At 39.8% G+C, this 24,070-nt stretch overlaps 1 protein-coding gene across 1 annotated transcript in view; it reads left to right on the top strand.

The window, feature by feature from the left end:
• LOC126203117 (septin-1) overlaps window positions 1-24,070 on the top strand; it is a 66,655-nt gene that overhangs the window by 27,273 nt on the left and 15,312 nt on the right. The window contains exons 6-7 of the mRNA XM_049937361.1: window positions 4,075-4,161; window positions 17,175-17,335. Of these exons, the coding sequence (XP_049793318.1) occupies window positions 4,075-4,161; window positions 17,175-17,335 (248 nt within the window). The remainder of the gene's footprint in view (window positions 1-4,074; window positions 4,162-17,174; window positions 17,336-24,070) is intronic.

Below are 24,070 nucleotides of genomic sequence, written 5' to 3'. Positions count from 1 at the left end.
TGTCAGTACTGATTTTAAAACAGAGAGAATAATCAATTTGTATCTATAAATGACCAGAAAATGCATGGCCTAAGGCGACTTTACCATTCCTACCAAGAGAAGAGGTCATCCAGCACTTGGACACAGTCACACTCAGTTGGTAAACATGGTCAAAGAATGAAAATTATGTAGAATTACATAATATTGAGAAAGCCCATATGTTCACTACATACAATTTAACATAATTCAAGAAAACATATCGTGATCGTCCAGCGTGCATTGAGGCTCTTCCCTCTACGTTCATTTTAACAAAAAACGAGAAGAAAACCAGAATTTCAGCATAATTTTAAGACTTGGAATGCTTTTTGTATCTCCTGAAAAGTTGAGTGTTTTGGGCAGGTGGGTATTGTCAGTATTGCCATTCAATTTGTGTCACATTTTTCAGATGGATGTATAGTTTTTTGGAGACACTGGAGGTAATGGACTTCAGCAATATGTTTTTGATAGTGTGGTTTGTAAGTGCGAATGTCGAATGGCTAGTAGACACTTTCAGCCACATGTCACCTTACATCATGACCATGATGGTAGAGTCCTTGTCCGGAAGAAGTATAATGAGGTCAGGATTGGTTTTACGATCATGAATAGCTACTCATTCCATAGATAGGATTTTAGTTTCTGTGGATAGGAATTTTGGGATAGAAAGTGAAGCCTGGTGGGAAGTGATAAATTCCTAGATAGTTTTAAAATGTTTGCCCTGCGAATGACCAAGGTGTAAGACATCTAATGCACACCAACCTGGTATCTCGTACTGCAGTCCAGTCACATACATTTCCTGTCCAATTAATGGTAGAGACATGTGAAAGCAATCACATTATTTATAGTTGTTCTGCAGTGGTCTGCTTGAATGTATTGCAAGCAGGCTAACTATAGAAAAGAGCACCCAGTCTAAGAGTGTAAACATTTAGCGTCAACTCAACCAGTTGATACTGATCTATTCATAATTTTCAGAACCTGCCCCCACACTCACCCACCAGTGTCGTGCAATTGTGTATTGTGCATGGTAAACGCACAAGTATCATGAACAGAAAGTGATGTGGTGTGTCTGCTAGTCATTGTACGTGAACTAGACGGGAGCCTCTGAAATTATCAAGTAACATACAAAACTTAAAAGTTTCTTTGAAAGATGCCCTGAAGCATTGTTCTTAATGAATGTTATGTGTTCTTGTGATAAAAAGTTGGCAGTCGTTGAAGAAGACTCAGAATGAGCACATCTACGGTATACTTTGTTAATAAATAATTAATTGAAGAGGTTAAACAAATGTTTGAGTGGAAGTATTACTGTTAGTGACTGTTAAGTGTAGGGGGGTGGGGGGGGGGGGCGGTGCTCTGGTGGAGAATGGTGGGACGGGGTGAGGGTGAGTAAAAAGCCACTTAATGGCAGTAGAATACCTTTATTACTTTCAAACAGTTTATATTAGTAGCTCAAGCCCACATCTGATGGCCACTGCAAAGCAGCCATCGAATCACAGACCTAGTTGTTGAAGCGTTATTGTGAAGATGCTTGCAGCACCTACACCCAGCACCGACCATTTGTGGCATGACTTTGCGTGATAAGCAATCTCGGCTGGTGGCTGAACAACATCAGGAGCTGATACGGCAGACTGATACGGTCAGGCCAAATGCGGTACAGGTTGGTGGCATCTGATGTTAACAGACACCTTGTGTCTCAGCGCTGTGGTTGGACCTCCTGGCAGGTGGTCGTGCCAGGATGCCAGTGCAATTGTAGCACAGTAGCGACATCTCAAAACCGGACACTGGATGCCAACATGATAACTTGACTATTCAGTGGCCTGCATGCCTAGATGGCCAAATTTTACACATGTCAAAGCAGGTTTGTTGTAGTGTTGCTGCTGCAGATGTTGTGTATGTCAAGTGGCAAAGTGTTCTGGATTTCGGTAATTGGACGGGCACAGACTGATAGGTGGGCAGTGGCGCTCAGTGGGTGACATGTTGTAATGCTCTGCCATTGTATTGTGTCAAGTATCCTTTTTATGGCACCAAACTGTCATGTTTCGACTTGCATAGTTAAAAAAGAAAAGATACTTGTATGTTGAGGAATATTAAATTCAATGTGGAATGTGAAGATTGTATGTAAAAGATTTGAAAATAATCACAAAAGAAGAGAATAGTAAATTGAAAGTTCATAGTAATACAGGAAAATTTTTGAAGAATTGATTCCTTCACACCAGTTTCAGATACTACTGAACGTCTCACAACCAACAAATTCATTTGCTGTGCCATTTTGGGTCCCACACCTCTCTTGTATCCAGCACTATCTCTCTAAATTACACAGGTGGAAACCATCCCTTCAATTATATCTCCATGTCACAGTGCTGTCACCCTAAAACTACACTAATTTGTTCTTCAGCCCTTATCCTCTCTTTCCTTTGCTGCCATAAGCTTTCCTGGTGGTCATGTGTGTCTTCTGTGCCTGCACATGTGTGTGAATGGTGTGTGTGTGTCTATTTTAGTGGTGAAAGCTGTGGTCACAAGCTTTATGTACATGTCTTTTAATTATGCCTGTCTGCAGCTTAACGTGTCTTCTTTACAGTAAGTAGCAGTCTATCTTTTCCTACATTATATGGACTACACTGAGGTATTAAAAGTCATGGGATACCTCCTAATATTGTCAGACCTCCTTTTTCCCTGTGTAGTGCAGCAGCTCGACATGGCATGGACTCACCAAGTCGTTGGAAGTCCCCTCCAGAAATATTGAGCCATACTGCCACCGTAGCCATCCATAATTACGAAAGTGTTACTGGTGCAGGATTTATTCACAAACTGACCTTTTGAGTATGTCCCATAAATGTTAGAAGGGCTACAGGTTGGCTAGTCTGGCTAGCCAAACTATTCCCTAAAATTGTGGCTCAGTGACATTACTTCATTGTTTGGGAACATAAAATCCATGAATGGCTGCAGATGGTCTCCAAAGAGCCGAATGTAACTATTTCCAGTCAGTGATTAATTCATTTGGATCAGAGGACCTAGTCTATTCCATGTAAACAGCCCACACCATTATGGAGCCACCACCGGCTTTCGCAGTGCCTTATTGGCAACTTGGGTCCATGGCTTCATGGGATCTGTGTCACACTTGAACCCTACCATCAGCTCTTATCAACTGAGATAGGGGCTCATCTGATAAGACCATGGTTTTCCAGTCATCTAGGTGCAACCGATATGCTCACGAGTCCAGGAGAGGTGCTGCAGGTAATGACGTGCTGCTGGCGAAGGCACTAGAGTCGGTTGTCTGCTATCTTAGCCCATAACACCAAATTTTTCTGCACTGTCCTAATGCATACATGTGTCGTATATCCCACATTGATTTCTCTGCTGCCGGCCGTGCGGTTAAAGGCGCTGCAGTCTGGAACCGCAAGACCGCTACGGTCGCAGGTTCGAATCCTGCCGCGGGCATGGATGTTTGTGATGTCCTTAGGTTAGTTAGGTTTAACTAGTTCTAAGTTCTAGGGGACTAATGACCTCAGCAGTTGAGTCCCATAGTGCTCAGAGCCATTTGATTTCTCTGCTTATTTCACACAATGTTGCTTCTCTGTTAGCACTGACAACTCTATGAAAATGCTGCTGCTCTCGGTCATTAAGTGAAGACCGTTGGCATCTGCGTTGTCTGTGGTGAGAGGCAATGCCTGGAATTCGGTATTCTCGGCGCACTCTTGACACTGTGGATCTCAGAACATGGATTTCCCTAACGATATCCTAAATGGAATGTTCCATGCATCTAGCTCCATCTACCATTCCATGTTCAGAGTCTTAATTCCAGTCATGTGGCCGTGGTCATGTCAGAAACCATGTCACATGGATCACCAAGGTGCAGATGTCAGCTCCACTGATACACTTCTCTTCTATACCTTGTGTACATGATACTACCACCATTTGCACATGTGATTATCACTATCCTATGACTTCCGTGACATCAGTGTATATTAATAGCTTCATAAACTTTCCTCAATATTTTATCAAAGTTTTGTTTGCATGATCTTGTAGCAAATTGTACAGTGCTAATACCTTTCATTTTTGCAGGTACTGGAAGAAATTGAAAGCAACGGCATCAAAATTTATCCACTGCCTGATTGTGATAGTGATGAAGATGAAGATTACAAAGAGCAGGTATTACTGAAGCCATAAGCAGTTTTTTTTGGATTCACGTAATCAATGTATGTACACACTTTACCACCATATGCACCCTACTATCCAAAAGTTATCGTATCAGTAAAGGAGGAAAATGGTAGATCATTTTAAGGTTGCGTTATGCTGCCCCCTCAATATTTGCCCCTGGCCGGCACGTCCTGCTGATAGTGAAACAAGTACACAGAGTCTTACCTCTGCATTTAACTTGCACCATCGCTGCTCGCTACGATCATTGCCTGGTGAGGATATCGAGCTGTTTTGTGTTTAGAGCAGTAACCATTACCATCCATCCTGAATCTTGAGCCGTGGTTGACTGCTTCAAATTCACTCTAGCAAGCTCCTTGTTTTGCGGTTTCCCACATATCATACTACTACTACAGCTCCATCTGCATCCATACTCTCCAAACTTCTGTGAAGTTCAAGGTAGAGGGTGCTTTTCCATTGTACCATTTATCCTTTAAGTTTCTTCCCGTTCCATTCACATATGGAGTGTGGGAGAAATGACTTCTCAGATGCCTCTGTGCATGCTGTAATTAGATTATTCTTCTCTTCACAATCACTGCAAGTGTGATACGTAGGTAGCTGTCATACAATCCTAGATTCCTCACTTAACACTAATACTTGAAACCTGCCAACTCTAGTTCTTCTGCATTTCTGTTAGTGTCTCTTGTGGATCAATCAAATATGTGACCAGTGGATCAATCAAATATGTGACCAGTGATGCTGCCCCGTTATATACTTCCATTGTCTGCAGATAGTCTTATTTGGAATGGATCACACACACTTGAGCACTGTTCTAGTAGGTGCGAGCAAATATTTTGTAAACAATCTCCTTTGTGCTGATTGTATTTTCCCAGTATCTTATCAATGAAGCCACAATATGTAGACAGTAGCCATGTGAGAACAAGTCATGATTTTAAATGTGCACTTACTTCAGCCATTTTTGGATGCAAAGCTACCTGGGACCAAAGGCATATAGATAACCGCTTCTTCTTTGTGAGAGATAATATTAGGTGTAACAGTTTTTGGTAATTAGTCCCTCTGTTTCAACTAATTTATAATTTTTTCATCAGAATATCTACATGAAAATGTGCAAGTGGCACATGCAGTACATGAAATAAATGTGGATAAAAACTGATGAAATATTGCCTCAGAGTGAGTAGCCCTCCAAATTGTTTTCAGCAGAAATTACATTAATAATTTTGGATCAGACCATCATATCTTAAACAATTCTGGTACAATAATATTTAAAATAAACTGGAAAATATGTTGTGACATTTGTAAATGTCTGAAAAAATGCTCTGTTTAATTTTTTAGTTGTTATTAGAACTGATGAAAGCATCTGCAGTGTGGATGGTCTACATTCAAAGGATGCATCCACACCGATTTTTATTTTTCACTGTCATTAACCACATTTCTGGCATGAATCAACCACCATTGTCACGTGGTGATGCAGAGAACATAGTTTTTGTTTCACACCCTGAAAATAATCCATTCATAATATGGATGTAAAACAAAACATAGTACTATAGGTAGAGAGATGCTGAATAAAACGTGTTTGGGTAAAGGCTGTTAGTAGCACCAAAGTCAGTCAAGTCATTCATAGATGAGACATAAACTGAAATTGAGGATGACAAAGCAGAAGCAAAATGCTCAACTCTTGTTTTCAAATGTTCATTTACCAATCAAAATCCATGGGTATTGCCCCAATTTAATTCTCATGCTACTGAAAAGATGATTGAAATCGATATTAGTGCCAGTGGTGTTAAGAAACAGCTGAAATTGTTAAAATTGACCTAAGCCCCAGGGTCCAGTGGAGCCCTGATCAGATTCTATACCCAGTTTGTGCCTGCGTTAACCCCTCTGTTAACTACAGTCCACAACTCGTGGTCTAGTGGCCAGCATTGCTGCCTCTGGATCGCGGGGTCCTGGGTTCGATTCCTAGTCGGCTTGGCGATTTTCTCCACTCGGGGACTGGGTATTTGCTTTGTCCTCATCAGTCCTCATCATTTCATCATCATTCATGAAAGTGGCGAGATTGGACTGAGCAAAGACTGGAAATGTGTACGGGTGCTGATAACTTGAGTGCCTCAAAAACCAATCATCATCATCATCTGTTAAACTACAATCTGTTGTAGATCCCTTGAATAAAAAATGATGTCCAGTAGTTGGAAGAAAGCATAGATCACACCTGTCTACAAGAAGGATTACAGATGTGATCCACAGAACTACCATCCAGTACCCCTAACATTAATTTGTTGTAGACTATTAGAATGTATTTAGAGCTCAAACGTAAGGTAATATCTTTTAGAGAATGACATCCTCCATGCCATCCAGCATGGATTTGTAACCATTGAATATGTGAAACCCCACTTGCTCTTTTCTCACATGATATACAGAAAGCTATGAATCAAGGGAGTCAGTTTGATGCAGTATTTGAAACATCCTACCAGATTAAAACTGTGTGCTGGACCAGCACTTTTAAACCATACAAAAATAGACTCAGTCTCATTAGTCTTAGATACATTCCGTGTCCTTATAACTAAAGGCATAAGTGAACCGGGCCAATGTCCATATTAAAAATCTTCTGATGCCTGAAATGTCCAATAAGCACTAATGTCATGAGCATTCAAAGATTCAAGACCAAGCTTATTGTTAATGTTGCAACAACTAGAGGCATGGCAGGTGCGTGGGGGTCCCTGCATGCAGACGGCTCAACGTTGTGCAGTAAATCATCTCTGCAAGTCTTGGCTTATGATTTGTTGTGCAACTCTGAGCCATACTGTATGTAGTAACCCTTGTGTGTCAGCGGTGCCCCTGGTTTTACTAGGCACTGCGCGCACTATTGCTGACCGACTGAAAGTTCCTTATAATACATTGTAAAATCAGCTACAATTTTTTCATTTGCACATAAGGATGACAATTACTGAACTATAAGAAAAAAAGTAAATTAGTTACAGACTATGGTTTGCACACACTTTATTCAACGTGTAAATGTTACTACAGATATTCGGATCTTGGTTATGACATTTTTGATATGCCTGCTATCATCGATGATGATGTGATGCAGACAAGTAGCACAATTGTGCATGACCCGTTAAAGTTTTGGAACATCAGTGCTGTTGATTATATCCTGAATGGGTCAGCAATGGTTTTGAGGCTATTGCTGTAGACCTTGTCTTTAATATAGCCCCACAAAAAGGAATCACATGTGTTCAGATCTGGAGAATATGGCTGCCAATTGAGGGCCATGCCAGTGGCCTCTGGGTGCCCCAGAGCCAGAATGTGGTCCCCAAAGTGCTCCTTCCCTGCTTTGATGAGGTCGAGCTCTGTCTTGAATGAACCACATCTTGTCAAAATCAGGATCACTTTGGGTAATGGGGATGAAATCATCTTCCAAAACCTCCACGTACCGTTGGGTAGTCATCGTGCTATCGAGGAATACCGCACAGATTATTCTGTGACTGGACATTGCACGCCACACAGTCACCTGTTGAGGGTGAATAGACTTCTCGATCGTGAAATGCAAATCCTCAGTTCCCCAAGTGCACCAATTTTGCTTATCGATCGATGCATCCAAATGAAAGTGGGCTTTGTCACTAAACCAAACAGCACAGCACATACTAATTCCCATCATGCACAGTCAACCGTGTAATTTGAACTTCCTAACGCAAACCATTCAGAAGTTGTGATGGTTTTATTTCGTATAGTTCAGTAATTGGCACTCTGTACAACAGAGTCTTTAAACCATACAAAAACAGACTCAGTCTCAATAGCCTTAACTACATTCCAAGTCCTTGTAACTAAAGGCATACTTAAACTGAGATATGATGTTTTGATGTCCCTATTAAAAACTTATGATATCTGAAATGTCTGATAAGCAATAATGTCTTGGGCATTGAAAGATTCAAGGCCAAGCTTGTTTTTAACACTACCATAACATACAATTGTGGCTATTGTCCAACCCAACCATGATAGGCAGTATTCTTCTTTGTAAACGTAAGGTTCAAAAGTCCTCCAACAAAAACAGACGGCCTGCGAAGAACAGGTTGAGCACCTAATTGGCTCTGTGTAGTAATTGATATATTTTGAACAGACTTGTAAACATACCACAGAAATGCTTTCTCCTCCTATAATAACACGGCATCATGTGATTCGTCTGCTGCATTGCAGTTATAAGGATTTGGGAGGTGTGTAAGGCTAATGAGACAGTCTTTTTTTGTATGGTTTAAAGGTGCTGGTGTATGTGCAAATGTAAAAATTGTGGCTTTTTTACAATGTATTATAAAAATTGAGATAAAGAGCCTTGCCCTAATTTAGAAAAAAGATACTATACATTGATCTTGTAAAAGCCAAGAAATGATTGTTCTCGGTGTTGCAGCTCTCGGGGGAACTCTGGGATGCTCTCTGTGTGAGGCACCTCTGGATATTTCTGTGAGTTGTGGCTCATGATTTGTTGTGTAACTCTGAGCCTTACCTTTCATGGGTAATTGCTGTACTGACTGATCGACCCAAGAAAGACTCACAATTCGCTCTCACAGCTTCACTTCTGCCAGCACCTCAAGATTAGATTAATTGCAGCACATACAGGCATTCTTCTCACAATCCATATTTTGATGTGACGGGGAAAAAACTGTAATAACTGATACAGTGTGATGTGCCATTCATTTCACATTAGTTTGCAGCTCATGGATGTAGATGTAAATTATTCTTATTTCTGGTGTTGATTCCATGAACTGAGCTGTTGACTTGAAAAAGAGATATATTCTAATAAAAATTTCATTAAAGAATAAATATATTGGAAAGCAGTAGTTAGTTATTTTAGTTGCATAAGCAGGCCTCTGCAGAACGTTCTTGATTTCACACCACAAATAATAATTCTTTTTACACATATTTGGGCCCAGAACACTTTACCTTGGCTTGATTAATTACTCCCAAAAAATAGCCCCATATGACATTATAGAATGAAAGCAAGCATTGTATGCTATCCGTTTTTATCACCAATGCCTGACAACATTCAGATTGCAAATATAGATTTTTTAGGCACTTCAGCATTTCTGTGGTACACACCTCCCTGTTGAATTTATTATCGAGCTGTAATCTCAAGCACTTAACACTGTCAACTTATTTTATCTATTTGTCATCATATTTTAGATATACCAGGTGGGAAACCTCTGAAAAGTTATAAACTGCATGTAGTGTGTTTTTTCAATGTTTAGTGACAAAGAATTGGCTAGAGACCATTTGGTGTTGGTGTTGTTGTTGTTGTTGTTCTTGTTCTTTACTTTCTTTTTTTCCAACTGATTATATGAATTAAGAATACTATTCCAGGTGTGAAGAATCAGAATTTCCTACTACTCCAGGTCTTTCAAAGCAGCCCACTTGTGCTCTGAACTAAGTTCACATTTGTTTCTCTTCAGTATTTCTATATCACAAGACGGCATTCATATTCCATGCTCCACAATTCTCTGCTTTTTGAATCTAGCTGTTGCTTTTCGGAGTTGCAGTGTCAATGTTAGAGAGAGAGAATAATTAAATTATGTTACAGTAGTAGTATTAGTAGCAGTAAGAGGTTGATGTATGTATTTTTTTTATTTAACAATTATTATTTATAAATCCCATTACTGTATACATTGACTTGTTATTGCAATAATTTTTGCAATTTCTGATGTCACTTTGCCATTTCTGAATTCCTGGAATCTGTTGGGAAAAGATTGTCATATTTAAAAGTGCTGTTTTGGAATGGCAAATGTTGGTATTAGAATATTTTTGTAATGGTATTTAAACAGGCTTTGAAAGTGAATCAAAATTTTTCTTCAGAATAAAGACCAAAATGATATAATTAGTTCTCAATGAAACAACTTCATCTAACATCAACAAATTATCACCTTTTCCCTGCGAATTTAAATAAGACATTATATCTACCACGAAATAAAATTTCTGGATGCACTGATGGTTCAGTAGTTCTGAATAGTGATCATCCTTCTCAAGAAGAAATGCTAAACTAACAAATAGAAAAATTTGATTTTTTTTTTTTTTACATATAGAGTGGTTTAGTATTGCAGTTATGACAGAGGGAGTTTGGAGTATCTTTTCTAGTTTCCTTCCAATTATTTTTTTTATTAATGACCCAAATTTTTTTACAAATAATTGCTTTATAATTAAACTGAAATGAAACTACTGAACATATTGCCAAATGGCTGTGTTACAATGTAAGTTTGACCACTAGGAGTGTTGTATAAAAAGTTCATCTCTCTAGCTTGAGTGGATTTTGAGAAAATGTTCCTTATATTCGAAAAATTCTAATTTACGGGAAATGGCTATCAAAGTTTCTCAATACATTCCTGCACTATAGGATGGATTATCAGGGTCTTCTTCTTCATCCTCCAAAAGCTTCCTCCTCTGTCTTCTTTTCTGGCCTGTTGTTCCATCATACTTCATATGCCTTTTCTCTTCTTTCTGCTCCTCTTATCCTTTCTCTGTCAATATTTCTTAGTGCTCGTACAGTGTTCACCCCAGCTGTAAATCCTGATGCCTTCAGAACTTCACACTTCACACTGTTCCCTTGGTTGTAGGTTGCTATTGCATCATAAATGCCAAAGTGCAGTGTTTTTATGCTTACAAACACCCTTTTAGGAATCACTTTCCAAATCAAATTGTTTACGCTCTCATTAGGATTCTGCGTCTTTCCGTGTAGACATTTGTGTAACAATTCTGGCTGTGCTAAGTCATGAAAAATTGGTTTTATTGCATTTATCACAGCTGCTGGCAAACCATGTTTGTGATCATAGTCCTTTTTTGCATTATATTTGCTCCAGGAATCTTATGGCCACAGGCTGTGTTGAGGGTATTCATTGGAAGAGGCAGTACGAAGGAACAATGCCCACACTGCTTTTCGCATGTCACTAACATTACTAGTATTTTGCCTTATAGCATACCCATAGTATCTCTGTTGGCGTTCAATCACCTCATCAGTAAGCCTGCCTCTCCCTCCTATTGTCTTTCCATCACTGAGCTTACTTGAACCCAAAGTTTGTTTGAGCCTTCGAAGCCGTGCACCCATACGCTTTTGCACATGCCCAATGCATTCCAACTTTTCAACTACAAATTCATTTCCATATGGTTTCAGTTCCTCTATAGTCTTGAAACCTTTGGAGTCACCATCCCCAAGGTAGTATTTGTACCTAACGTTGTATCTGGGAACTGAATGTTCAAAAATTTGTTTCACTCCATCCACTTCCATTGCTCCACTTGATCCACTAAAATTTGCCTCACAGGTTCCACTGTGCTCTCCTTTGATTTTATTTTTGCACCTACCATGTTTTGATAATATTGCAACATCTATCACTTTTGCACTATCACCACAAGTAGCAGTTACAACCCCATTCAGGGATTTATGACCCCTCTTTTGCCCCCCATGAACCATGGACCTTGCCGTCGGTGGGGAGGCTTGCGTGCCTCAGCGATACAGATGGCCGTACCGTAGGTGCAACCACAACGGAGGGGTATCTGTTGAGAGGCCAGACAAACATGTGGTTCCTGAAGAGGGGCAGCAGCCTTTTAGTAGTTGCAGGGGCAACAGTCTGGATGATTGATTGATCTGGCCTTGTAACATTAACCAAAACGGCCTTGCTGTGCTGGTACTGTGAACGGCTGAAAGCATGGGGAAACTACAGCCGTAATTTTTCCCGAGGACATGCAGCTTTACTGTATGATTAAATGATGATGGTGTCCTCTTGGGTAAAATATTCCGGAGGTAAAATAGTCCCCCATTCGGATCTCCGGGCGGGGACTACTCAAGGGGACGTCATTATCAGGAGAAAGAAAACTGGCGTTCTATGGAACGGAGCGTGGAATGTCAGATCCCTTAATTGGGCAGGTAGGTTAGAAAATTTAAAAAGGGAAATGGATAGGTTAAAGTTAGATATAGTGGGAATTAGTGAAGTTCGGTGGCAGGAGGAACAAGACTTTTGGTCAGGTGAATACAGGGTTATAAATACAAAATCAAATAGGGGTAATGCAGGAGTAGGTTTCATAATGAATAAAAAAATTGGAGTGCGGGTTATCTACTACAAGCAGCATAGTGAACGCATTATCGTGGCCAAGATAGACACAAAGCCCATGCCTACTACAGTAGTACAAGTTTATATGCCAACTAGCTCTGCAGATGATGAAGAAATTGAAGAAATGTATGACGATAAAAGAAATTATTCAGGTGGTGAAGGGAGACGAAAATTTAATAGTCATGGGTGACTGGAATTCGTCAGTAGGAAAAGGGAGAGAAGGAAACATAGTAGGTGAATATGGATTGGGGGGAAGAAATGGAAGAGGAAGCCGCCTTGTAGAATTTTGCACAGAGCATAACTTAATCATAGCTAACACTTGGTTCAAGAATCATAAAAGAAGGTTGTATACCTGGAAGAATCCTGGAGATACTAAAAGGTATCAGATAGATTATATAATGGTAAGACAGAGATTTAGGAACCAGGTTTTAAATTGTAAGACATTTCCAGGGGCAGATGTGGACTCTGACCACAATCTATTGGTTATGAGCTGTAGATTAAAACTGAAGAAACTGCAAAAAGGTGGGAATTTAAGGAGATGGGACCTGGATAAATTGAAAGAACCAGAGGTTGTAGAGAGTTTCAGGGAGAGCATAAGGGAACAATTGACAGGAATGGGGGAAAGAAATACAGTAGAAGAAGAATGGGTAGCTCTGAGGGATGAAGTAGTGAAGGCAGCAGACGATCAAGTAGGTAAAAAGGCGAGGGCTAATAGAAATCCTTGGGTAACAGAAGAAATATTGAATTTAATTGATGAAAGGAGAAAATATAAAAATGCAGTAAATGAAGCAGGCAAAAAGGAATACAAACGTCTCAAAAATGAGATCGACAGGAAGTGCAAAATGGCTAAGCAGGGATGGCTAGAGGACAAATGTAAGGATATAGAGGCTTGTCTCACTAGGGGTAAGATAGATACTGCCTACAGGAAAACTAAAGAGACCTTTGGAGAGAAGAGAACCACTTGTATGAATATCAAGAGCTCAGATGGAAACCCAGTTCTAAGCAAAGAAGGGAAGGCAGAAAGGTGGAAGGAGTATATAGAGGGTTTATACAAGGGCGATGTACTTGAGGACAATATTATGGAAATGGGAGAGGATGTAGACGAAGACGAAATGGGAGATAAGATACTGCGTGAAGAGTTTGACAGAGCACTGAAAGACCTGAGTCGAAACAAGGCCCGGGAGTAGACAACATTCCATTAGAAGTACTGATGGCCTTTGGAGAGCCAGTCATGACAAAACTCTACCATCTGGTGAGCAAGATGTATGAAACAGGTGAAATACCCTCAGACTTCAAGAAGAATATAATAATTCCAATCCCAAAGAAAGCAGGTGTTGACAGATGTGAGAATTACCGAACAATCAGTTTAAAAAGCCACAGCTGCAAAATACTAACATGAATTCTTTACAGAAGAATGGAAAAACTATTAGAAGCTGACCTCGGGGAAGATCAGTTTGGATTCCGTAGAAATACTGGAACACGTGAGGCAATACTGACCTTACGACTTATCTTAGAAGAAAGATTAAGGAAAGGCAAACCTACGTTTCTAGCATTTGTAGACTTAGAGAAAGCTTTTGACAATGTTAACTGGAATACTCTCTTTCAAATTCTGAAGGTGGCAGGGGTAAAATACAGGGAGTGAAAGGCTATTTACAATTTGTACAGAAACCAGATGGCAGTTATAAGAGTCGAGGGGCATGAAAGGGAAGCAGTGGTTGGGAAAGGTGTGAGACAGGGTTGTAGCCTCTCCCTGATGTTATTCAATCTGTATATTGAACAAGCAGTAAAGGAAACAAAAGAAAAATTCGGAGTAGGTATTAAAATTCATGGAGAAGAAGTAAAAACTTTGAGGTTTGCCGATGACATTGTAATTCTGTCAGACACAGCAAAGGACTTGGAAGAGCAGTTGAACGGAATGGATGGTGTCTTGAAAGAAGGATATAAGATGAACATCAACAAAAGCAAAACGAGGATAATGGAATGTAGTCAAATTAAATCGGGTGATGCTGAGGGAATTAGATTAGGAAATGAGGCACTTAAAGTAGTAAAGGAGTTTTGCTATTTAGGGAGTAAAATAACTGATGATGGTCAAAGTAGAGAGGATATAAAATGTAGACTGGCAATGGCAAGGAAATCGTTTCTGAAGAAGAGAAATTTGTTAAAATCGTGTATAGATTTAAGTGTCAGGAAGTCGTTTCTGAAAGTATTTATATGGAGTGTAGCCATGTATGGAAGTGAAACATGGACGATAACCAGTTTGGACAAGAAGAGAATAGAAGCTTTCGAAATGTGGTGCTACAGAAGAATGCTGAAGATAAGGTGGGTAGATCACGTAACTAATGAGGAGGTATTGAATAGGATTGGGGAGAAGAGAAGTTTGTGGCACAACTTGACTAGAAGAAGGGATCACTTGGTAGGACATGTTTTGAGGCATCAAGGGATCACAAATTTAGCATTCGAGGGCAGTGTGGAGGGTAAAAATCGTAGAGGTAGACCAAGAGATGAATACACTAAGCAGATTCAGAAAGATGTAGGCTGCAGTAGGTACTGGGAGATGAAGAAGCTTGCACAGGATAGAGTAGCATGGAGAGCTGCATCAAACCAGTCTCAGGACTGAAGACCACAACAACAACAACTTTTGCCAGGAACCATCTAATGCCACTACCAAATCCCTAGAACCACCGTTCATTTCTACAGATTCCTCCACTGCTTCCTTCATGGTTTTCAAAGCCACATCTTCAACAGGGGCTCCTACAAGTTCACAGTAGTACCCAAATTTGCTTGGAGGCGATGGCAAGTTCATAATACTACAAAACAGTTTACCAGCAGCAGACCCTTTTCCAATGGATCGAAGACCATACACAAGTTGAACATTCACATCAAACACTAGATCGTCCATTTTCACCAAAGAGACTGGCATGTGAATTGTAGAAAGTCACTTGATACTTGCAGCATGCACAGATTATCTTCATCTCACAAGCTAAACCAAAGTGCGTTGTTATCTCTAGTCCCACTCCTACACTTGAACACATTTTGCACAGAACACTTTCTTTCAGCACAGAAGATAATAATCCAATATTCAGTACTTCATTAATATCATCACTGTCACTAACATATTCACGAAATCTGTCACTTCCACCAGTCAGCTTCTTGCTAGAAGATGTCACAGGGCTATGGCCGGCCATGTGTTGCTTAGCAGAAGAACGCACTGTTTCAGTAATTGTAGTATCACAACTTGGTATTAGTGTTAATTTTCTTTTCCCTACGTTCTTCCTCTTCTTATATACACGGTTACTAAAACGTGGCATCGTAACCAGAACAACGCTTTACACAAGAAGTATAATACTACCAACAACAGGTGCAACACTGAACTAATTCAAAACAGTAAACAGCAAAGAGACGATGTTCCGCGCTCTTAGCGCTTCATTTGTCACAGAAAACAATGTAGCCAACCCTTGCACACTCGCTGTATGCGTAACAGGCCAAGAAAATCCCAAGCAGTTCGCCAGGAAGTCACGAGAGGGTGTTAGATGCATTCAGCGGCCGCCCATTTCCTCTGCAGGCCTGGGGGAAAATGGTAATAACTCCACTTCTAGGGCGAGTAGAACAATAATTCAAAGTTTACATTAAAGAGGAATGTTCCAATTAATTTTCGGTAGCAAAAAAAAAAATAAATAAATAAATAAATAAATAAATAAATTAAAAAAAAATCATAATTTTTTGGATTTGACCACCTCCGGCTCCCCTTAATTTCTGTTCTTGTGTACTCATTCTCCTGTACTCACTCTCCATTTCAACAAAAAAATTCTGTAATTTGGCAGTCATTAAGAGCTTTATCACTGAGTGTGCATTCTAGCATTTGATATTTTGTAGCAATCACTCTCAACTGGAGAAAGATGCATATGTGGTTTATGAGCCACAGTTTTCTGACTACTAGTGTAAAGTCGTCACTATAAAGGACAGTAACTGGTTGTAAATGCATGGCAGAATACATTGATGATTGAAGACTTCTGTGTTCAAAGTTTTCAGTCACAGTTTCTGAAAAATTAAGTGTTTGAGGGCAAGATCAGTTGGTTTGTATGTCAGACATCTCTCCCTCTTCTCCTCACTCTCTCCCTCCCCCTCCCTTTCCCCCTCACTCTCCCTCTCCCCCTCCCCCTCCACCCATGTGTTGGGAGGGAGGGTGAGATGATGGTACAGAGGCATGCCTGTTCAGAGTGTGTGTGTGTGTGTGTGTGTGTGTGTGTGTGGGGGGGGGGGGAGGGGGGGGGATGGTGGTGCAGACACAAACCACCTGTTTATTATGTCATCTAGATTACATAGTGCTTTTTACTGATGAATTCTGGTTGTTGTAGGATTCTAGTCACACATGAATTTGTAAAGAAAATACATTTTGGTGGATACCATATAGCAATTAGTAACTGGAGGAGTATTGTTAATGATCATAAGTACAGGTATGGGTTACTGCAACCAATGTGTCTTTTCAAAAGTGCAGTTGGTCCAGACTTTCTCTTGATGAACATCCTAATTGAGTTGAGTTAATAGATTAACTTAAGAGACTCACCACATGGATTGACCACAATCTTCCAGGATTGTACACATTTCTTTCTCAGGAAAAGCTTACTGTTAATACAAGTCTTGGGCCACTTCTTAGATAGTCTATTGCCCTTGCCAAGCATGTGTAATACTTATTCACTGTTTTTGATATTACTGTAAATTTTGATTTTTTTTCATTCACTAGCTGCAATTTGCAAAACAGAGCCAGAGTTATTAAATTATGTTTATGAAAATGTCACATGTGTGTATGCTGACCTACAGAACTCATCTTTTGACAGTTAGAATTTTTTTAATTTGAATACTTGTCCTCGATCAGTGCTAACATTGATAAATATTTTATAATGATAACTAATATATATTATTTTCCGTAAGGTCCGGCAGTTGAAAGAAGCAGTTCCTTTTGCTGTATGTGGTGCAAATACACTTCTGGAGGTGAGAGGACGAAAGGTGCGAGGCCGTCTCTATCCTTGGGGGGTGGTGGAAGTGGAGAATCCAGACCATTGTGACTTTATCAAGCTGCGCACAATGCTTATGTATGTCTTTCTATTTAATTTCTCTTATAATCTCACACTTCATTTGATTGTGTGATTTATGAAGATTGTAACATTATTAAGTATAAGGAGACGTGAACTGTGTGGCTAGTTTGTGTATTAACAACACACACACTATTTGCTGTAATGAGGCTAAGAACTGATATCTCTTACACACACACACACACACACACACACACACACACACACACACACACCCAAACACTGCATATCTAGGAATTTATTGGGAAAGGAGACTGGAAGAGAAAAACTAAAAAGTGAAAGCAAATTATAAAGAAAAGGAAAAAAGCTGTTCATGAGGATTGAGAAGAGATCATATATAAAAAATACTAATGTGATGGATAGCCAGCTGTATGGTAAAAGCTAAATGCGGTAGTAAAAGAGAAGAAAAGGGAAGGAAGAAGTTTGTACTGTAATGTTTCAAGTGTATTTGGGAATAGAATGTTCAGTGCTGCTGTAAGAGGTAGTTGATATATGAGATTAGTTGTGTTCATTTACTCCAATTAAACTTCCTTTGTGACTGACAGTTTGCAGTGGAGAGGTGCAGTGTTGCTGGCATGCAGCCAGCCATGTGTCACAGGGCACTGCTTGTAATATGCAAAACAGGCAACACAGTGGGCATATGGCACTCAAGCAAAAACTACAATTGGATGGTGGCTGGCACCTTCCACTCAACTCACTGAAACTTCAGTCACAGAATAATTTTAATCAGAGTGTAGCAACACAAAATTCTTTGCATAACTCTCAGGATAGTGGATAAATGCCATCTCGCTTGCCACGCCCGGGTTCCCGGGTTCGATTCCCGGCGGGGTCAGGGATTTTCTTTGCCTCGTGATGACTGGGTGTTGTGTGATGTCCTTAGGTTAGATAGGTTTAAGTAGTTCTAAGTTCTAGGGGACTGATGACCATTGATGTTAAGTCCCATAGTGCTCAGAGCCATTTGATAAATGCCATTTGCAGGGTGTCCAACCTAACTCGTGCATCTGCAAAAACCATGATAAGTTTTATTTGACAAGGAATGGGTCAAATAAACATTATTTGGCTGTAAAAGCCCTAACTGGTCCTGCCAATGAAAATTGCTTGAATGACATATTCTAAAAAAAGAAAGATCAGTGTCATTTTTAAATACAAGATGTGATTAAAAAGTAATGGCATTTTTTTAATTTCATGGGGTTTATACATTAGATTTTCAGTTTTTTATGTTTTTGGTTCACACTTTCCTGATGTATGTTTGCATTTTGGCTGTTCTGAATATTTAGTTCATTATTGACATTCGAAAAGATTTGTGTGTCTTCAAGTGCTTTGCAAATTTTTGCTTTCAAAAAAGATGGATCAAAGAATTTGCATTAAATCCAACAGTGTGTTGTAAAAAATGTCTGTGACTTTTGGAGAATCCACTGAGTAAGAAAAGAGTTTGAGTGGCGTAAATGTTTCAAAGAGGATCGAGAAGACAGTGAATTTGATGACTGCTCTGAACACCCTAGCACATCAATTATTGATGACTGTATGGAAGAAGTAGTGACAGTTGTTCTGGAAAGTCACTGAATCAGCATCAGAAAGGTTTCTGACAATGTTGGCATATCCTTTCTCTCATGCTGCGCAAATTTTTCAGACATTTTGGGCATGAAACGTGTAGCAGCAGTGTTTGTTCCAAAATTGTTAAATTTCGACCAAAATGATGTCACATAGATATTGCTCAGGAATATTTGAATAAAGTCAACAATGATCCAGAACTTCTAAAGAAAGTTATAACAGGTAATGAAACATTGGTATACTGGGATGACATCAAAACCAAGGCCTAGTCATGCCAATGAAAACTGCCTGAAGACCCAAGACCGAAAAAAAAAATTGACAAATTTGATCTCTTGAAAGTTCTTCTGACTGGTTCCTTTGGTTACAGTGGGGTAGTGCATCACAAGTCCCTGCCTTATGGTCATATGAGAAATAAGGAATTATACCTGGGAGATACACACCGTTTGAGTGAAGACAATGAGCAGAATTATTGTGAAATTATGTGGAAATTGCATCATGATAATGTTCCTGCTCACACCTCAATGCTTGGTCACGATTTTTTGGCAGAAATCAAAACTGTTATGTTGCCTCAACCACCGTATTTGCCAGGCATATCCCCGTTTTGACTTCTTTCTATTCCCTAGGCTAAAGAGGACCATAAAAGGACATAATTTTGTCACCATTGATGGGATACAAACAGAATCGCTGAAGAAGCTCAACACTGTAATGAAAAGTAAGTTCCAGAAGTGCTTTCAAGATTGGAGAAAGAGTGGGATTACTTTGAAGGGGACAAATTTGATGTTGATGAATAAGGAAAGATTCGTTATGAAAAACAGAAATTCTAATTACTTTTAGATCACACCTCGTATTCACTGAGTGACAGGTGATTTCAGCCAATTCCAGACATGTATAATGTGACTACCTTTAAGTGTGATTAAATGTAGAAACTAGTTTCTAGTCTTTTTACAACTTAAGTGATATTTCTCAGCACAGAAAGAGTTTTACTGTGTAAATTAAGAATAGTGAGCTACTTTTTTGTTTATTTTATTAGCTGCTCAAAGTGAAGTTATCTGATTTGATACAATTTTGAAATCATTTTATCATAATATTCCATTATGATTATGTCACATACTTTAAGAATACTTTCTCACATATTTTCTTGGATTATTGGGGGATGGCAGTAGACAATGTACTTAAGTAGAAATCATTCAGTCAAAGAGCTCTGCTTGATAAATCCATTTGTTTGGATACTTTCTTTTCTGGACAGCACTGTTGGATGTGTAAGATGTGATAGACAGCCATCATTTTGATACTGAATACTTTGTCAACAGTGCAGTGGAATATGTTCCTGCAATTCTAGTAGTGTGCAGCTGAGGCTTCCATCAGTGAAATATAGTCTAGTAATTTTATTTTTCCAAGTATCACACCAAACAACTATGCAACAGCTATCTGTCACAACTGTTTCACATTTTCTTCTGCCCCATAATGCATGTTGTATGTGTTCCTGCCTCCCCAATTTGTAAAAGTGGGATAGTAATTTTACTGACCTACCAATCATGTTCATCGATAGCCTCCTTCTTCTTAAAACTCTATGTGTTGATTGTAAGACTCTTTGCAGACAATGTTGTTGGAATAGATTTTTCACATTTACACATGTCCATTACTGTTGTCCATCACAATTATAATCAGTGATATATTACTCTCCCTGTTTCTACAAACAAAATTACAGTGAGACTGTTAAAAGGAACAATTAATAATTTTCGTTGAATTATTACATTACTTCCAACCGATTTCCTTTTATGATAATGTGAATGTTGGACACTCTAGTACCTTCCGCCGCGGAAGTCGAACACGCGCCAGAACAAATGGACGTGGTCAGCCCATAGAGGGCTCCGCCGCCGCGGCCGCTATTCCGCGCAGCGAGGGCAGCACCGCTACACCACATGCAGACAGCGGCCAATAGCCGCTCCCTCCGGTTTCGTATATAGGGACCTGCTCTGCCCTAGTCCAGTCAGTCTGGTACTCACTCTGGATTTCGTTTCTATCTCGGCGGTACTGCGTTCTGGTCATTGCTCGTTGTTGACATTTGCCTGGCTCTGGTTCCGAGTGGATTTACTGTTGGTGTTTGGTGTTGTGGTTTCCACAAGCCTCCGTTGTTTATCTCTTCCTTGTTGTGTCAGTCGTGGTCGGTTGTTGTCAGTTGTCGTTGGTCTGTCGTCCGACTCGTCCTGTGTTTACCTGGTGGTGCGTGCTCCACCGCCGGCGGCTCCGATCTGCAGCCCAAGGCGTTCCTGCAGTTGGTTTTGGTTTCTACAGACACCAACCAGATGTGGCTTTGTGCAGCGAGACCTATTTAGATGCATTTAGCATAGTTATCATAAAATGTTAAAATGCAATGTCCTTCCATTTTAGATAGTAACTTAAGACATACTCATGCTGTAGGCAGAGAAATTCTTTGAATGAACCATTGGCTCAATGTCCTTAAAATGGTACAAATGGTAGTGCTATTTTATACTGTGGAAGTATTGGCGCATACGAAAATTTACCAAAGCTTACCAAGAAACTCAAAATTCTCTAATTGGAATATTTCATAAACTTAACATGTTATTTGAAGAGACTTCCTCGTTTTTTGAATCAGCAAAATTTGGGCTACAATACTATGACAATGAATTTTTGAAAGGATTACCCTGTCAAATTGAAAAACTCTGGAACACTTATGATGATAAAAGTTTTAATTGGGATAACTTTTGAAATGTATAGTTTCCAGAAAAGATAGCATGGTCTTTACAAAGATGGAAATGGGGTCTTTTAAGTAAGTTATGTCAGTCCAAAAACATGATGATTAGTAAGGTCGAATTTTAGCAGTGCATGTGGTCCCCACGAATTCTTTAACTAAAATATTTTATTTTTGTTGCAGGTTTCTGCTGCACTATTGATTTATTTACTTTTAGGTATTACAAATTTCCATGGTGAACTTGTTTCGGTGTTTTATATTATCAGGTGTACTTGTAAGATGGTACAATACATATAATATTGTTCCTAATGTCTGTGTTAGATTCTTTGTCCGTGTATGGTACATTATGCTTACATCTTGGCTGGTATGTCATGATCAATCTTGCATCTTGGAGCATAAGTATCGGTTACCTTTCTTTTATGTTTGATGATGTTATTTTTATATACTTTTGTATAATTTTAGTATAATTAATTTTGACAGCGTTTTGACCGCAAAAGGTCCAGTGATGCTATATGTTTACAGTGAAATAGTGTTTTGCGGAAATTTGGTGAGTACATTTGATTATCAGAGAAGGTATTTTTTGGTTTTATGTAAATAATATTCTATTGATTTGTGTTTGTTGTGCTAATTTACATTTTTTTATGATATTAATAAAATTTTCCTGGTATTTTTGATATTTAAAATCTGTTTGCTCATAATTTTTCTGTATGATCATAAATTTCCATTTCCCCAAAATATCCAGAAGACAAACTTAATCAGAAACAGATTTTAAACACAAAGAATAAGTGGAAAATTTAATTGGCATTATAAAAGAAAAGAGAGTAAATTATCATGACACAAAACAATAGAATTTTTTTGCGTAAAACCCAAATATTCTGACTTTCCACAAAATATGATTTCCATTGTAAACATATAGCATTTCTGGAGTTGTCAATGCTGTCAAAAACAATTTTACTGAGGAAAATCCAGGATGGAATGTAACAATATTATGAGAAGGAAAGTTGCTGCTCACCATACTGGGCAGATGCTGGGTCGCAGATAGGCACAACAAAAAGACTCTCAATTATAGCTTTTGGCTGTTAAGGTCTTCGTCAACAATAGACAGACATATACACATGCGCACACACTCGCACAAACGCAACTCACACACACACTACTGCAATCTCAGGCAACTGAAACCTCACTGTGTCGTGTGTGTGTGTGTGTGTGTGTGTGTGTGTGTGTGTGTGTGTGTGTGTGTATTGGTGACAAAGGCTATAACAGCTGAAAGCTGTAATTCCAAGATTCTTTTTGTTGTGCCTACCTGCAACTCAGCATTTCCGCGATGTTACAATTTTACTGAGGTAACACAAATAAAACTAAGTAAAAATAACATGATCTTAACATAAAACAACTGATACCTACACTGGAAGGTGCAGTATATGCCACAGTATAATCCAGTATTGTCCGTTGTGGTGGGGCCATCATGTATCCATTTGGTGGTAGCCCGCTGACAACACAGGGGTCGCACTGCTGATGCCTGAGCTGTAACATGTATGCCAAGGAGATGCCTGTCTTCCTGGGGTGTTGGGACTCCTGGCAACAGCCATCATGCCAGTTGGCCTTTGCTGTGGCTGGGCGGCGCCCGTGGGGAGAGCCCCTGATCGGAGTGGGTGGCATCAGCGCAGATGACCCGCAATGAAGCGGACTATGGCATCTCTTGCTGGTGACTGTACGGCACCAGTAATCTGTAAGAAGGGCAAGATAGAATACAATGCCAACAGGTATGACCCTAAATCGTTTCCCTCTCTTGTTGCACCATGGGAGGAACGTAGGGCTACAGAATGGTAAGAGCCATATTCTCCTCAGTTTTTAATCTGTAGAAGAACTGATGGGGACTCTTTTTCTACCTACAAACCCTCCATTTTTTGTTGAACACCTTGAGGATAAGTTTGGAGAAGTGACAGCATTGTCCAAGATGCGAAATGGTGCAGTCTTGATTCAGACAGCATCCCCAGCCCAATCCTGAGTGTTACTCACCTGTGACAAGCTGGATGATATTCCTGTTTCCATCACTCCCCATAAAAGCCTCAACATGGTCCAGGAAATAATTTATCATTGCAGTCTCCTCTTGCAGTCTGACGACGAGCTCTGTGCCAATTTAGAACGGTGGGGTGTTCATTTCATCCGGCACATTTACGGGGGACCCAAAGACAACAGGGTTGCTACCAGTGCCTTCATCTTGGGCTTTGAGGGTGATTTGTTGCCTGAAAACGTCAAGGTGATGGTTTACCACTGTGACGTTAAACCATACGTCCCTCCCTCTAGGCGGTGCTTTAAGTGCTGGAAGTTCGGCCACGTCTTCCCACTGCACTTCCAGCACCACATGTCAGGACTGCAGATGTCTACAGCACCCAGATATTCTATGTGCGCCACCTCCCACTTGCATCAGCTGTGGAGAGCACCACTCTCCCTGCTCGCTGGACTGCCCA

Source organism: Schistocerca nitens, chromosome 9 (genome assembly GCF_023898315.1).
Source record: "Schistocerca nitens isolate TAMUIC-IGC-003100 chromosome 9, iqSchNite1.1, whole genome shotgun sequence".
NCBI lineage: Eukaryota > Metazoa > Arthropoda > Insecta > Orthoptera > Acrididae > Schistocerca > Schistocerca nitens.
The sequence above is the reverse complement of the archived record's forward strand: the minus strand, read 5'-3'. Positions and strand labels throughout refer to the sequence as shown.